General features: G+C 40.1%; 1 protein-coding gene across 2 annotated transcripts in view; it reads right to left on the reverse strand.

Annotated features, from left to right (window-relative positions):
* Positions 1-2627: 2627 nt before the first annotated feature.
* Positions 2628-18001, reverse strand: part of GAS2 (growth arrest specific 2) — a gene marked incomplete at its 5' end in the record, with an annotated part of 112834 nt that continues 97460 nt past the window's right edge. For both annotated transcript variants that reach the window (XM_079788835.1, XM_079788834.1), the window contains one exon: positions 2628-3718. In XM_079788835.1, coding sequence (XP_079644961.1) covers positions 3500-3718 — 219 coding nt within the window. In that variant the 3' untranslated portion in view covers positions 2628-3499. The remainder of the gene's footprint in view (positions 3719-18001) is intronic.

An 18001-nucleotide genomic window follows, 5' to 3' on the forward strand; every position in this document is an offset into this window, starting at 1 on the left:
TTGAATTTCTCATATGACGTGGCTTTTTTATTGTCTTGTTCTCCCTCTTCTAGATATGCATCATCTTGCAAATATTGCCTCCAAATATGGTCATTGTAGTTTAAGAACTGAATGTTCATCAATTACTTGACCTGGATATGATATTTTTATTATATCCTGAATTGCATTGTCTATTCTTGTAGCACCATACTCCAGTTGTGTAGTTTTGAGTTAATGTCTTCCAGCCATAAAAACAGATTTGACCAATCTGTTGTAAGTACTTAAAACTTATCTCAAATGGAACTAATTAGTTCTACACAGAAACTGGCTCTCTGTAGGCTATTGCTTGGAATCTATTTCGTCCCATAAGTTAGAAGTCAAGGAGTTATCCTAAACTCCTCAATCTACCTAATAACTCCTAAGGTACCATTTTCTCATTCTAATTTTTTTAGTTGGAGTTGAGAACTATTTAGCATAGATTTTAAAAAGAATATAAAGTGTCTCGTGTAGAAAATTCCTATACATCTACACAAAATAAAATAAATGAGTTAAGCAAGTTTGCAGAATACTAAATATATGAAGGTCAATGCTATTTCTATTTGAAAGCTAAAATAATAATCTGATAATTAAGATTATTCCAATCATAGTATCAAATATGATAAAAATACTTAGGAAAAACAAAAAGTAAAAGATCTGAACTAAAAACTACAAAACGTTGCTGAAATTTTTTTTAAGACAAACAGTGAGACATTGCATGTTCACTGGGAGAATCAATATTGTCAAGTTGGCAATTCTCAAATTGCTCAATGAATTCAATGCAGAATTCCAGCAAGGTCTTTCAAGGAAAATGACAAGATAATCCTAAAATTTATATGGACATTGAGCATGTATAATAGCCAAAACAAATTTGAAAAAAAAAGAACAGTAATTTTCACTAGAGGAGTCAGTAAGAGCTATCTGCATTTGGCCATTTCCTTCTGAATGTGGTCTCGTTGTCCATATTCCTGGTGTAGAGTGCCATCCAGCTAGCAGCTAGACCTCAATGTCATTTGTCACTGTGTTCTTAGTGACACTTAAATGATGTGATAAAGGCAGGAAGAATGCCACTCCCCCCCAAACATGTTCACATCCTAATCCCTGGAATCTGGGATCATGTTACATTACATGGCGAAAGGTATTTTGCAGATGTGATTCAGTTAATGATCATAACATGGGGAAATGATATCAGATTATCTAGGTCAGTGGTCAGCAAACTGCAGCTCGCGAGCCACATGCAGCTCTTTGGCCCCTTGAGTGTGGCTCTTCCACAAAATACCACGGCCTGGGCGAGTCTATTTTGAAGAAGTGGTGTTAGAAGAAGTTTAAGTTTAAAAAATTTGGCTCTCAAAAGAAATTTCAATCGTTGTACTGTTGATATTTGGCTCTGTTGACTAATGAGTTTGCCGACCACTGATCTAGGTGTACCCAATCTGATCACATGGATCCTTAAAAGCAGAGAACCTTTCCAACCTGTGGTCAAAGAGATGTAAACAAAGAAGCATCATTGTGGGATTCTATTGCTTGCTCTGAAGACAGAGGAAGGGGGACATGAGCCAAGGAAATCAGGCAGCCTCGGGAAGGTAGAAAAGGCAAAGAAATGGATTCTCTCTTCAGAAAGAAACACAGTGCTGCTGACCCCTTGGTAGCCCAAGGAGACCCTCGCATACTTCTGACTGCAATACTATCACAATAAATATGTGGTGTTACATCAGAAGAGAAAACAAAATTCATGAAGAGATTAATAGTTAACAGATATTTTTAACTAAATTAACAAAATTATTTTAATAATTAAAAATATGTTTATAGGAAAAATTTAAGCACAGGAGAAAGTTTTGATGGAAATATTGTTGCCAATTACTATACAGGAAAATTCAGTGTTAATATTAGTTTAGTAACATAAAAATCCTATCACTCAATATCTGTTTTTAGAGACAGTACAATTGTTCACTGTTCCAAGGTGATTTCATTTCCTATAAAACTAATTTTCCCCCAGAAGGATTACTACCACTTCCAGCAGCACCAAATTACACTATGCCTGTTTAACAACTTCCCTATTGTGTCCTAATATAAGGTGACAGGAAAATTTGCCTTGGGGTGGTGGGCACACAGTGCAATATACAGATCTTGTAACATAGAAACCCATACCTGGAACCTATATCACCCCAATCAATTTAATATTTTTTACACACACAAAACAACTTCCCTATTAACAGGTTGTGTCTGCTTTATTAAATCGGTCATCTGGCAGACAGATACTTCCTCCCTGACTTTCCGGAGAAAAAAAATAAAAAAGTGGACGTTTGTTGTTGAAAAATGAGGAAATGACGAATTAACTCCGACTATACTTTATATACGCAAGGTAGCAGCTCCGCTTAGACGAACACACACCATCATTCAGCTGCCCACAGTAAAGAAGTACTGGCCACCTAAAATTTGACTCTTCCTGTAACTCTCAGGGAAGGATGCCATTTGAAGATTATCTTCATTTCCAAATGAATCATTGATATTGAGACAGATCATTTTTTTTCCAATTTATCTCTTTAATTCTTGAATCAGCAAGGACAATATTTTGCTGTTGATGGGTACAAAACAGCTCTGTCCTGGGTGTACAAGGGTATACATAAGTCTGTAACATCATTAGCTACAGTGAATTGACTTTACTAGACAGCATAGCAAAGTAGGATTAACTAAAGATATATTTTAATAAGAATGCTTTCAAATAGCATGAAGTCAATGAACACTTGACTGTACAATTTACTCTGTCAAAATATAAATGTAGGTCAGCTTGTGTGTGTGAGTGACACTCAGCCTCGACACAGCCATGTTTCTTAGGAATGTGTGGGGCAATTCATAAGCGCTTCTCTAGTGGGTGTTCTGAAAACGTCCAAACGTACCCCAGATACTTGGTCATAGGTAAGGGATAAACTTTAAGGCAATCTTCCAAGTGAATGTAAACTTTTCTAAAGTGGCCTTTCCAGTAAAGCTTTACTGTTGTGAATACTCTGTACTTATTGATAGTGCTGTTGGATGTTTTTCGTAGCACATAATCACACTATTTGTCACTTTTTAAAAATCTGGCAGTTAAAAAAATGTCTGGGGTGCTTTTATTCTGTAGACATAAAGCAGGCACTTTCTGTTTTATCTAGAAATCCTAATTTTTTTCTTCTAATAACAGGTTTTTGTTTTTTTATCTCTAGCTAGATTTGTATTTCTAAATACTGTATTCCCCTGTTGAGAAGTAATAATTTGCCTCCAGTTTGCCTAATCTAAATCTGAGTTTAGAATGCCTTTTCATAGGTCATTTTCTACCGAAGCATTAAAATAAATAGTGCTACTCTTTGAACCTTTTTCAAGAGGATGACACTTTCCTGTGGGTTACACCTTTTTCCAAAGTAATTTTCAGAGCATGTGAACTAAACTGACTACCCTGGAGAAGTGGATGCAGGCCATACGCGAGTCCCCTTGTCCTGACCAACTAGTTTCACTTAATCTCCTTCTTAGCCTTATAGTTGGCAGAGACCACCAGGTAATTATCTGGATTCATGTCCTTAAGGGTTGGAGATTTGCTCTGGATGGGGGACGTTTTGCCGTCCACACGGGAGATCTGCAGCATCCGGCAGGGGTCGTGTTTCAACAAATACCCCGCGAACGTTTCCCATCCTCCTCCCACGCGGACCATGACGTGTTTGTTGTGCAGCATCTGAAAGGAAAGGAGAGCAAACGGGTTCAGTTCCGAGCGTTCTTACAGTCTCTCGAGTCAACTTTCAGGTCTCAGTGTTGTCACTGCGTTTTGTCTGCCTTGTTTTTCATGCCCGGTGGTCTATCTGCTCGGGGCCGCACAGCGTCTCACTGAGCGAACCATTTATCCAAGAAGCTTCGTGTTTGCCACGCGAGCGGATCCCGGGTCCACGTCCCAGAACCCAGCCTCGCCCTGCTTTGTGAATCGGTCCGTGTCCCGTCCCTGGATTGGTTTAACGTGTCAGGAGGCTTCTCTCTGACACCTGATATTCCATCACAGGCTCATCTCTGCCCCCCTTTCCTGCTACTGCCTCCGATCAATGCTTCATTCTCCCCACCAGGGTATCCGTCTTTGAACAGGGACTTTATAAGATGACAGAGATGTCTGCTATTGACTATAACACTAATAATCACACGAATATTTGATACCAAATAGAACTGCTAATGCACTCAGGAAAACGGAAGTCTTCCCAGGCAAGATGTTATGGAATGGCCAAGCATGTTGGTTTCCTTGACGCTTATTCTTCCTTATTACTTTAGAACACATCTTTTTAAGCAAACTTACCTTCGGGCCCGGGAGCCGTTTAGAACTCCAGGTTAACAGGGCTACAGGTTGAGAAGGTGAAGAATGTGTGGTTCTTTCTCTCTAGCAAACACATGTCAGAGTTGAGGTTTGGCCTGGGGAGCCACAGAATTTGAACTTGGCATCTATCAGAAAATGTAGGATGACGGGGCAATGTGGCACCATGACCAGACCCTGCTGACCCTCTCCCCTGCCCAGAATGTTGTGTAGACCTACTGGCCATGTCATCTTGGGGAAGGACGGAACTGCGTGAGGGGATCTGGGAAGTTGTGCTCATTGCAGAAACTCTACGTTCTATTTAAATGTGTGTGTCAACTTGCGATCTGGACAGCTTTTCTCAGAATATGTCTTGGTCTTTTTTCCTCCCTTTATTTGAAATACCTGTGCAATTTTCTTGTGAATGTTACCGACTGTATAGCATGAAAGTGAAATGTTTAGCTGACTTTTTTAAAGTGGAAAATGCCAGTTCAGCACCCACCATCCCTAAAATTGATGCTCTATGTCTTTGACTCCCATCAAGCTGGGGATAACTTGTGTTCATTTACTGCTTTCATTCACTTGTTGAGGATCTGATGGACATTTTGAAATCTTTCTGTGTGCGCATACCCACAAAGTCCTGCATGTGTGCTTAGGGGTTCACAGACTCCCAGAAACCCAACCACGGACTCAAGCTAAGAAATCCCAAGTCATGGTTGGCACGAAGCTGTTTTCAAAGTCAAATAACAAACGTGCTGAGTTATCAAGAATTAATACTATTAGACTCATGAGAGTTACATCAAGTAGGGCCACAGGTTATTCCCATTTAGAGTATTGGAATTTTAGAATAGACACGTCTTAGCAAACACAATCTAGCTAGGAGTCTTGAAACTTATTTTAGCATCAGATTCTACATGTTAAACAAAATCTCAGTGGGAGCCCCTGAAATATAAAGCAGGTACAAGGAGTCAGGATTTGGCTTTTAACTATTTTGCCTCCCCTGGTGCCGTCCACTGCACCATGTTTTTGTTTTGTTTTGTTTTTTTCAGATGAAGACACTGAGGCCCAGATCTTTTATGTGATTTGCGTAGAATAGGACCCAGGTTTCCTGACTTCCAGTCTAGTGCTCTTCCCACAACAGATCCTCCGCATATATAAAATTCCTCAGGGCTTAACTAGGCCATCCCAGTCCCAGTCACACAGTTCCTGTGTGCGCCTGTACTGCCAGCTTCCAAAACTTGAAGTCACTGGAACAAAGGCTGGTGTCAAAATCCTACTTTGACCCTTCCTCCCACTGTTCTCAGAGAGTGGCTTTGCCTATTGCTGAATTGCTGGCACCTCTTAGCCCTGAAAATTACAGTTAGAATTGCCTCTAAACATCCTTGGTATGAATATGCCTCTGGCAGAATGACCAAGTTCATTTCAGTGTGAGGCTATTTCAACCAGAAGAATCATTTTTTAAACAATTAGTTAACAACTTGGAAAAACAGTAGAAGAAATGTTTACGTGCGAACTCTCTTTGCAGAATCTAACGAATCCATAGGCCCAAGCAAAGTGGATCCAACATGAAAGAATCATACTGAATGTGCATAATACAGGAATTAAATGTCTGCCCACCTCCTCTTCCATATCCTTCCTATAGATAATCAGCAACCTATAATTTGCTAAGAAAGTCAGTGGACCAGTGGGCAACAATCTCAAGCCTGGGAATAAGGACCATTGGGGTTCATAGCCCTGTAGAAGTCCCCTGCCTTTTCTTGGTATGTGGTCAGTCTCAAGAAAAAAATGTAACACCCACTTTCATTCATCTCCCTAAACAAAACCCCTCTTGTTTAACCCAAAAGCAAATCAACATGCTATCCACCAAATCTCTGTCAATCTTTTCTCCCTCCCCACCAGTGCTTGCCTACGAAACCCCAATCTTGGATCAAGTGTAGAAATTGCCCTTCTAAACCAGGGGCCAGCTGCTGAGCTCTGCCGAAGAACTCTTTCCAGCTCCAAGGCCAATTGCAATGAATTCTTTTCCTTTCTGTTTTACTTGGCTCCGTGTCCTAGTCCGCTCTTCTTATTCTCACACTTCCTCTCTCTATTGTCATCCATCTACTGATGGCTTCCCCTTTATTAGGCCTGGCTTCCTCTCTCTTGGCACCTTCACTGGCTATTTTACTTCAATCTACATTTATCCTTTTATCCACCTTTCTAATTACAGAAAAAATGTCTTTCTGCCCAAGGTCAATTCCTCCCTCTACATCACAGTTCCCATTGCCATTCATGCAGAACCTTGCTGCATGGAACATCCCCTCTCTCTTCTCGCTGTCCAATTTATTGTATAAAGGTCCATAACCTTCAGGAAATAAACATATTCAAGCCGCTCCCACTCGTGTCCAAAGCAAAACTCTTCTTCTTCCACCCCATCTACTCTATTCTCATGCTTTCTCCTTACATCTGATATTCCTGATAGCTCAGTTTACACTCAGTGTCACCGCTTCTAACTTGCTATTCACTGTCCAACCCACAGCAGGCTTTGCTTCTGCCCCTACCTCAACTGACTGCACTGGGGAAAGGAACCAGGTGGCTTCTAGAATTACCAACTCCAATAGACTGTTCTTAATCCTTACTTGATCACTCAAGTAAGCTCTTTTTTAAAAAAATATATTTTATTGATTTCTTACAGAGAGGAAGGGAGAGGGTTAGTTAGAAACATTGATGAGAGAGAAACATTGATCAGCTGCCTCCTGCACACCCCCTTCTGGGGATGTGCCCGCAACCAAGGTACATGCCCTTGACCAGAATCGAACCTGGGACCCTTCAATCCAAAGGCTGATACTCTATCCACTGAGCCAAACTGGTTAGGGCTCAAGTAAGCTCTTTGATAATATCGACCATTCCTTCCTTGAATCTTCCTACTCCTTTACTCTCTCTGACAGGACTCTCTGCCCTGGATCTCCTGCTACCTAGCTATCTGATTGTTCTCCCTCTGCCTCTTTCATGGGTGCGATTTCTGCTATTTTTAAGTTCTGCTGTTGTAAAGGATCCTGAAGGACTTTATCCATTCTTCATGGCTTTTCTCATTATATTTGCAACCTTATGGTTTTCACTACCACCTACCCTTGTTTCCAAATTATAACTCTAGCCCCTGCCTCTTCCCTGAGAATCAAAATGCAAAGACATCCCTGTCCATCACCTTGCACCAGAAGGTCCCTCGAGCCTTTGCTAATAAAGTTGATGGCATGGGCATCTCTGCAATGAGTCAGAAACCAAACACATTCATTTCCTTCCTAAACATTTCTCAGGGTATTTGCTACCATTGCTACTATTTCATTCAGTGCCTCACCTTTTCCGTGGGCTACTGTAAATGCCCGAACGCCTCGAGCCTTCCCCTCTCTTGATCCATTTATTGATTTACTACCAAAAAGAATTCCTTAAAATGCAAAATTGGTTGTCTCTGGCCTAAATACCTTCACTGGCTCCCTCTCTCCAGGAAGCTGAGATTCAGTTCCCTGTATTTGCATACTTTATTCTCCATGACCAGCCCTGAAAACCTCAACTGCCCTGCCCTGAGCTCTGGGACCCATGAATTCTTTCAGTTTTCTGTGCCCAGAAAACATAACTCTTTCTTTTGGCACATTTTTCACATCTGCCCTAACTGTGGACTTCCTTCTTTGTTCTCCCTATTTACCATGACCACAAACCTTCCCCAATTCAAACATCACCTCCACCTGAAAAATCTATGATCACACTTCTCACCAGGGAAGTACTCCTGACTGTATTCTGTTTCACTCCTTCTACCATAATGTAATTGCTAATTTACCTGTATGCCCCCTTTAATAATGTGTGGGCTCATTGAAGAGAGTGATGATGTATTTCTCATTTTGGGAATCTCATGTATGGGAGCTCAGAACAGTGTCAATACTGTGATCATATAGTAGTCCTTTCCGGGTATACTGCCACAGGCTCTACTCACTTTGCCTAATCTATTTCATTATCAGTATTACTCCCATTTTGTGAAAAACAGATGCTTTTGAGAGACTAGCTGATGCTCTTACACAGATTGTGCAAGTTCACTCAGCAAATCAGGGCAGAACCGGAACAAGGATCCTTTGGTTCGTTATTACCATACCCACTTATTCTGTCAAACTCCTAGATTTGGTTTTTCGTTTCTGTCTGCTTAATTACTTACTCGTGATAATTCATCACAGACAGGGAATGGAACATCAATGTCAGAAATAGTCGTAAGCAGCTTAAGCAGATTAAATGCTCGTATAAAATGATTTATAGTGTTTATGTTCTAATAAACCCTAACTAAACATTGAATTGAATTTCAGAAGATTATCCCCTAGTGGCCCTAATTATTTCAGAAATAAACATGTTTCAAGTAATGACAGGATATATTTTGCCAGGTATCTGTTGGCATAAGCAAGACTGGGCTTTGATTCTCTATGAGGGTACATCTTACAGCTTTTTTATTTTTGATGCTTCACAATGTTGAACAATTTTGTGTTCTTCCTTCCAAAACATAACTCCTCTTCACTCCAGTAGCATCAATGCACATGTCAATTGGGTATTTAGTATTGATTTTCTATGCTGCTGTTGGTTGCATTTCTTCTTGAGTAAAGAAAAATAAAGTTAGAGTTGCTACAAATCTTCCCCAGTGCATGTCGCAAACAGTGTGTTTTGCATGTTAGGTCTCATTTCTCACTATGCCCCTGATCCCAACAAATGGAAAGAGATTCTTGCAGATGACAACATCTCTTAGGGGGCGGGGGACACATTAACAAAAATATTGCCTCAATATTTTTTTGATGTCTCTGAGTCACATTTCTTGCCCCCAGAGAAAAGAATCAATCTGCCTCAATGTTATGTTTCTTGTTTTTTAGTAATTTCTTTCAGTTATGGGAGGAAGCATTCCCATTCTAATCAAAGGCATTTTGTTTAATGATTTTGACCTATACTAATGCTTAATTATGTGTAGTTTTCAAAGAAGGCCTCTACCTATGTGCCAGCAAAAGGGAACCTTTTTCCTCAGATAATTTAGAGTTGTAATATTAGAGGACATACTAAGTGCCAGGTAATCCACAAATATGCCTTGAAAAGAAGAACATTAAAAAAACACACACACAACAACATTGAGGTCATTGGCAATACTTTCCTTTCATAGATGTACAAACAGACAGAGAAAGGGTCACAGAGGGGGTTCCCCAGAGCCAGGCTAGAAATCACATCTGCTTTATTCCCAACCAAGTACTTGGATTTACGATTGAACTGTGCTAATCCAAAAAGTATTACTTTAAAATGAATCCAATACTTAAAGGTGGGTGACTCTCTTACTGACCCAGCAGTGGTTTGTAACCTCAGATAAGTAACTAGATTTAATGCACATTTTGTTAGGCTACTATGTGTTGACCTAAAGCCTGCTTTCTAGTACCACCTTTCAATCTTATCTTCCTGACATTATAAGATAAAAACTGCCTCATAACCAACAAGTGCTATAGCTCACCCAGATACTTAATTCAAAGGAAAAAAAAATGGGTTGCAGGGAAATAAGTTAATTCTCCCATATCAACTTAGAACATAATAAAAAATTTTAAAGGTGTAGAGGTGGTTAATCAATAGCTTCTTATAAGTCTGATGTCACTGTGGTATCAGGGTGTTGAGTACTCTGGCTCTCATGTATAACAACAGGATTTCAGAAAAGAGATGTTTTCCCCATAATTATGGAGCTTGGAGAGACAGAGTAGAATCACATTATGTATAGTAGATATTAAGAGCTTAAAGCAAGAAAAAGTAGGTCTTTTTCTTCTCTTGGGAAAATAATTAGTCTTTAGAAACAAATACCTCAACTTCATTTTTGGTTGACAAGGCACAGCCAATATTTATATAGATCACAGACTACCCTAGGTTTTACTAAACAAAAACAAATGAATACATTTGTCTCATAAAACAGCCAGAAAGTATTGTGGCTTTATTGGTAATGCATTTGCTTTTCAAAGTGATCAAGCTGTATACCTCTATGCTATTCAAGCTAAATGCTTCATGCTCCTATTTGATAGCTTTCCTCCATTAATTCCCCAGCAGAGACCTGCTTGGATGTTCACATCTGTCCTAAATCATAATCCCTGTGAAATGCTTCAGGTGTCAGGACAACACTGACAAATCTGTTTCATTCTGATTCCAATCTTATGTCGGTGACCTTGAAAACAGAGACAAGCAGGAGTATCTGCCGAGTGCTCTGAATACCAATGTCCTTAGACCCTGAGGATGTAAAGCTTTCCAGCGGGCGCCCTCATAGTCTCTCACACTCCACTGATTCACCCTGTAGTCCCAGGCCAGAGTGGTCTTTCTACAGGGAAAATCTGATCATGCCACTGCCTTGCTTAAATACCCGGGAGTGGTTCTCTGCAGTTTCTCGGCTATTTTTATCTCCAACCCACCCGAGGAATAGGACTCTATCCCCACAAGAAGTCTGTGGCAAAGATTCTGGGAGAGCAGTACTGTGTATGTGTGTCTGTGTGTAGAATTCTGGGTGGAATCTGTGCTTCCAGGTTAGGGCAAAAGCTTACATAATTTGGAGAAACAACCCACCAGCAATTCTGATACCCCTCTCATACCTCTATCCCACCAACCCCCCTTGAGAACAACTGTCTGAAATACCAGGCACTTCATGGCCCAGCTACAATTCCTTCCCCACCTGATTTCTCTCTATGCCAGAATGATAACATACAGCTGTGCAGGTTGTGCATTGCACACCTGTGCAGCTACCGTGGCTCTGTCCATGCCACCCTCCAAAGTACCTACCCCATAAATATTCTGAACTCCTTGGAATCCCTGCATGCAGAAAAATGCTCCTCATTCACCAGGTGAATTCAAATGAAGTCCCTTCCTTTGGCCATTCAACAAATATTTATTTGTTAAGTGCCAGGCAAGGTTATTCCTTGTGCTATTTCATCCCCAGAGGGCCCAGCACAGTGCCAAGTATACAATGGGCACTCAGTAAATATTTGCTAAATGAGTGAATGAACAAAGTTAACACCTACTAACGCTTCACCCAGGCATCAATGCCTTTATGAAATACTAGAGGCCCAGTGCACAAAATTCGTGCACTGGTAGGCTCCCTTGGGGCTGCCAGCTTCCTCCAGCAGCCTGCTGTTGCTGGGCCTCCCTCCCTTCCCCCCACTGGCCCCGCCCCCTGGTCAAACTCCCAGATGAACTCCAGGTTGAGAGGACAATTTGCATACTACGCTTTTATTATATAGGATTTTTGTACTCTCTAACCTTTAGATTGCCTTCTTTGAACCTTGTGAATTTCCTGCAAAGTGCCTTTAGTACTTTGTTGCCTTATTTACTTGTCTCTCTTTCTCTAACTCCCTGGGACCTCCTGAAAGGGTGGCATCGTTTGCATACCTGTCAACAATTACAATATGTGATAAGTAGCAGACATTGCATATTTTTTGAAAGATAAGAAAAGGGAAATGAGGAAAGTATTTGTCTTTAGAAGACAGAGTGAAAAAACTGGGAAGTGAAAGATAATCCACATCAACTATTGTTTAGAGAATTGCTTAAAGATAGCTTTTAGGTCAAAGAATGAATGAATCACATAAAAAAGAAAAAGGGAGAGTCTATTGCGAATCAATTTTTAAAAAAATGGACAGGAGCCTTGGCTGGGTAGCTCAGTTGGTTAGAGCGTCATTCCCATATGCCAAGGTTGCAGGTTTAAATTCTGGTCAGGGCACATCCAGGAATTAACCAATGAATCCATGAATGGGTGGAAGAACAAAACGATGTTTCTCCCTCTCTCAAGTTAATCAATCAATAAAATTTTTTTAAATGGACAGGAAAGAGAAAAAGGAGAAGAGGGAAGGGAGGAAAGAGGAAGAATGAATCCAGAATTAATTTATGATACTATTCTCTTGGTGATCTTCTTCACAAGTCCTCATTACACCTGGCATTTTTTAAAATATCATTCACTATAGTGACAAATTACTTAATGAAAATGTCACCCCCCCTCCCTTTTTATCTTTTAATTCATAAGTGTTTGGGACACTCAGCACAACTCTAGCTCTCATTAAGCCCTTTCCCACTTAGCTGACCACAACGGCTCACATTTCTGCCCACTCTGTTAATCACTCTCCAGCCAGCCATCCTTTTAAGAGACAACCATCTCTGACACCGATTGCCTAGAAGAGATACCCTACCTTAATTTAGATCAGTTCAGCCTCCTGGGATATCATATGTTTCCTAATACCTCCTTCTCAACCCTGTTCGGTGTGTTTTTACAAGCCATCATAACTTCAGTGAAAATATTGTCTTTAGAATGCAGGCATCTGCTCTCCAGAGAACGAGTGTTAAATTATCTTATAGGACAACAGACTCTGTCACCATCTAATATTATGCTAAAATGGCATATGTTCAAAATTGGGCAACTGAGAATTCAGCTGTCTGCCTACGGGACCCTGTCACACGGAGGAGTAGGATGGCAGGTGTTCCATCTCTAGTTTGCCATGTTGAAAGCCTGATACCTGCATTTTTCAGGTAAGTGATCAGGTTACCTGTTCCCGGGGCAACTGAGGCTCTGTTAACCACAGCTGACATGTGCACACTTGTTTGTCATCATCTCTAGCTATTTGAAATGATAAAGGGTTAAATATTACTAAAATAAATAATATTTTGGAATTATTGCATTACTGTTCAAAAAGCAGGTTTCATATCTACTGTCTCCTTTTTATTTCCCTAACAGTCCTTTATTGATAATGCCTTTTTCTTAGATAAGGCTTCCGAGGGATGGCTTAACAGTAACCATTTGTTTTGCCTTTACCAGACTGCCTAAATATGGTTCCTACTGACTAGTTGTACAACTCTGAGACATTTATTTAATCTCTCTATGCCTCAGTTTCTCATCTGTAAAATGATTATAACAATCCCTTCTTCCTAGAGTTGTTTGGACAAAGATATCAATATTTGTAAGCATGTAGCAAAACTTCCTGGCACATGATACTCAATAGTAGCCGGCCATTGTTGTTGTTGTTATTATTAAAACAATTATATTGTTGTTGTGATGATAATGATAGGCTTCTTATAGATTTTATTTCATTTAATTCTTGGAGCAACTTTAAGTGGTTTGCATTATTATCTACATTTACAGATGAGAAAACGGTAGCTCAGAAAAATTAAAAAAATTGCCCAAGATCACTTACCTAGGAAGTGAAAATATTTAGATTTGAATATGACTCTCTCTGACTTCAAACACAATACTCATTACTACTTAACTATACCTGCTAAAGGAGCTTTGCCAGGGGTCCCGGTTGTCTTGAGTTCTATAGTTGTCTTCCCAAGGATAACACATATTTTCTTGGGAATACATTTTGACATTTTTGTGATGTCTCCATTGCTAATCATATTGCCCAGTCTGCACATATCCCAGCCACAGATCAAAGAAGATGTTTACTATATGCTTGGAAGAATATATCTGAATTTGGACCTGATTGATTCACCCAAACAAAACAAAAAATGTTGAAGGAATCATAGAGGGAGAGATCCCTGACAGTCTGCAAAGTACTTTCTCTGGTATCATATCATTTTGTTGTCACCTTTGCTCAGTACTATTCCCATTGCACAAATGGAGAAATAGGCTTAAAGAGTTTGAGTGGCTCACGAACACAGAACAAGAACACAGATTTACTCTTCTGATTCCCAGTTTTGTGATTTGTTGTCTTTAGTAATAAAACATACATTAGGGCAAAGGTAATCCTCAAACTCTCATTTGAAGGGTGAACTACTATAGGACCCAACCTCCCAACTGGAACAGGGCTTTGAGTCAGAAATCTTCTGGCTAATGAAGCTGGTCAGAAAAAAAAAAAAAAATGTCTGGGCTGCTTTTGTTGTTTCCTTCCCAGGAAGTTCACTTCCCAGTCTTATTGTAGACTAAGGACTCTTAGTAGCTTCTTTCTGGAAGCAAACGTGAGAAGAGTGGCTAACAAAAGAATGTAAGGATTGACTGGCAAGAGTGCCATTTGCATCTGCTTGGAAATGTATGTAGGAGCACCTAATTCCAACAGCGGGTTAGTTCTTACCTACTTGTTGTGTAAGGCCCCCATTTCCCCAGCTCTGCACCAAATAAAATTAAGGTGCCTTCACCACAATCTAACTACCAATGGCATCACTTCAGACAGGGAAGGCAAAGTTATAAATATTTCATAGAACACTCAGCATAGTGAAAGCAATGAGGTGGAAGAGGCTGGTGCTGGAAGGAACCACTGCCCAGAGGAAGGATTTGTAGCTTGTCTGATGGAGACTAGAATTCATCCACCTCTGAAACGTAATAACTATTCAGGAAGGAAAGCTGGGATCCAAGGGCCAATGAAAACTCATTCCTTCCTCTCGTCAAACGTTTGTCTAATTCAGTCTGCACTCCCATTCTTTCTTTTACACACTGATGCCAAAACCCAACAGACAGGAATCAGTCCTCAGAGAGCCACATGTTATTTGTGATAATGATACATGCCAGCGATTTCCAACCTGTGTCGTCTTGGGTCCTGAAAAGTAACAACATTGTCTGTAATCCAGACACTGGAAAAACTATTACTTCCCTGCCGTTTTTCATGTACCTTTAGCATATTGGTAAATCCATTAAAATGGAAAACAAAGTATTACTCAGATACATTCAGATCTTTTTTATTGGCAAAATATTTGAAAACATAAGCTTCCTTCCTCTTAAAGCTCCAATCAAATGAAAGGCAAGGAACAAAAATGTTATAAAGCCATAGGGCAAAGGGAAATTGAGAGGATATAACAGTAAACAAGAAAGTAGACGTTTTTAGAATATGGAAAACAGATGAGTCAAAACCAACTCAGGGTGGGGAGAGCTAAAACACAAAGCCTGAAATGATAACTGCCCAAAAGAAGGCAATGATGCCTTGAAATTAGAGGAAATCTAGGTGTTAGAATCACCAGGCAACATGCCTTGAAATTAGAGGAAATCTAGGTGTTAGAATCACCAGGTACTTCCATCAGGTGAGAAGTGTAGCTGAGAAAAGGAGAATCCATTGAAAGTCAGTGTAAGCATCAGTTAGCTCCCTCAATGTGGTGTGCCCCACTCCAGATTTGCTGTGCTGTGGTCATCCATACAGAAAAATGACCGTGTCCTCACAGAAGGAGATCTAATGTTCACTTTGGCAGAAGTTGAATCAGAGATCCTCTAGGGCAGTGGTCAGCAAACTCACTAGTCAACAGAGCCAAATATCAATAGTACAACGATTGAAATTTCTTTTGAGAGCCAATTTTTTTAAACTTAAACTTCTTCTAACGCCACTTCTTCAAAATAGACTTGCCCAGACGAGCGACACAAAAGGGGCCAAAGAGCCGCATGTGGCTCGCGAGCCGCAGTTTGCCGACCACGGCTCTAGGGGCTACACAGGCACAGGATGCATCGATATGTGATGAAGCAAATACAGCAAAGTGTCCATTACACAACTCAAATGGTAGCTCTCTGGGTATTGACTTGACTTCTGTGTGTTTTTGACAATGGTCACAATAAAATGGAAGAGAAAAAATTCACCCAAATCCAATCTGTCCTCACCATATGCACTGCTATCTCCCTAGTGCCAGGTTCTTTCATCTCACCTGGATGACTGCAATGACCTTCTAACTGCTCTTCCTGCATCTGCCCTTCCTTGCCCCTCAGTATATTCTCAACAGAGAAACGAGAGGGATCTTGTTAAAACAGAAGGCAACTCATGCTACAACTTACTCAAAACCCTGCAGGCGCCCCACATCCAAGGGCCTCCACGTTCCTGTGCGGTCTGGACTCCCGTGACCGCTCTGACTTCCTGTCTCAGCACTGGGCCCCCAGATGCTCTGTTAAAACCACATTGCCTCCTTGCTATTTCTCAAACACTCCAGGGTCACCCCAGGCATGCTCCTGACTTGGTGTGCCTTCTGTCTAGAAGACATTTTACCCCCCAGGTAACTGAACAGCTAGCTCCTTACCTCCTTCATGCTCTTGCTAATCTCTCACCTTCTCAATGAGGTTTACCCTGATCACTCTTTTAAAATCACAATCTCTGCTCCCTGCACTCCCAATCTGCCGTACCTGGCCTTACTTTTCCTTCGCCACCCACCATGACATTTGCTACTTTCTAGCAAGCTCTACAAGTTACAATTGATGTTTACTGTTTATACAGCATATTCCCTCCTAACTAGGGTTGCCAGATTTATTATATAAAAATACAGGATATCCAGTTGCATTTCAATTTCAGGTAAACAATGAAGAACTTTCATAGAATAAGTATTTCCCCCACTGTATTTGGAACATACTCATTCTAAAAAGAATTGTTGTTTATCTAAAATTCAAGTGTAACTGAACTATTTTATTTTATCTGGCAACCCTTACACACACACAAATACATATACACACGAATATAAAGTCCTCAAGGGAGTCAGGGATCTACCGTTTTGTTCTCTGATATATCTTAGCTCCTACAACACTGCTTTTTTTTCATTATATATGTTCAATAAATATGTCTTAGATTAATGAATTATTACACATTTTCTCAGGATGACCTCTGCAAAAACAATGGAATAAACAGCTAAAGACGTGCGATCCAGGAAATAGGGGGTCCTGTGTAAGAACAAGTTAAAGAAGACTCAGGTGACACAGTGAGGCCAACCCGAGGAAGGGGGGATGCGGAAGGACTGGAAATGAAACTGGTAGATGAACTGGTGTATCTTCCTGTGACATCATTGTGATGGCTTTTACAGTTCTCCAAGGGCATCTGACGAAGGGCTTCTTAGTCAGACTTATGACAACAAAACGAGACATTATGGACTTCAAAGAAAATAGAAATGGTTATAAAAGGAAAAGTGGTTGGGGCACACTGCAATGTTTGCATGACCACAATGAAGTAAATGCTGAGTATTGATTTTTAGACATTTTCTATGGTATGCTCATAAGCCCCAAGGTAGCTTAGAAAATGTCTAAAATTTAAAAACAAAGATACATCAGCATCATTGTGTGGTTTGAAAACTTGAAGACAAAAGAGGCGGCTATAAGAGGTGAAACTAGTTGCTTCCAGGGAGAAGTCAGGAGAAGGGAGGGGAAAGGGAAGGAAAGGGAGGAAGCAAGTTTGCTCTTTTGGGTCATACATCTTATAGCACCATTTTATTAATGACATACATGAATTTCTTTATAAAAATTAAAGTTAAAATACTCAGTTCTTCTATTTAAGAAAACAAAAGAAAAATAGGGAAAATAGAATTTCTAAAACATCAACATAGGAAATATATATATTTCATCATCCATAAAACAATTTATTGCTATAAAAAATCATATTCTTCTTTTGCAAACTAGCTGGAAAATTCTCATATACTTCACTACATAAGGATGTAATTTTATCTGAAATCACTACAAAATTAATGATGATCTTTTTCCCCCACTTTGATATACTTCAAGAGTAGTGTATAATGGAAGAGTATTCAGACCCTAGGTACATACTTCTGGACTACCCAAATCTGAAGTGGGTTTTCTAACATTTTAACAGCACCTAATGGTTTATTTCATTTTATCATCTAATGTTACTTTTAAGTTATTTTCATATTACACATCCTTGGATTTTTCCCAACACCAAGCAAAACCAACATGATATCCTCAGATAAGACTGTGACATTAACTTTGCTTTTTTGTACTGGTTCCCT

The sequence above is a fragment of the Cnephaeus nilssonii genome (genome assembly GCF_951640355.1).
Source record: "Cnephaeus nilssonii genome assembly, chromosome: 13".
Taxonomy (NCBI): Eukaryota; Metazoa; Chordata; class Mammalia; order Chiroptera; family Vespertilionidae; genus Cnephaeus; species Cnephaeus nilssonii.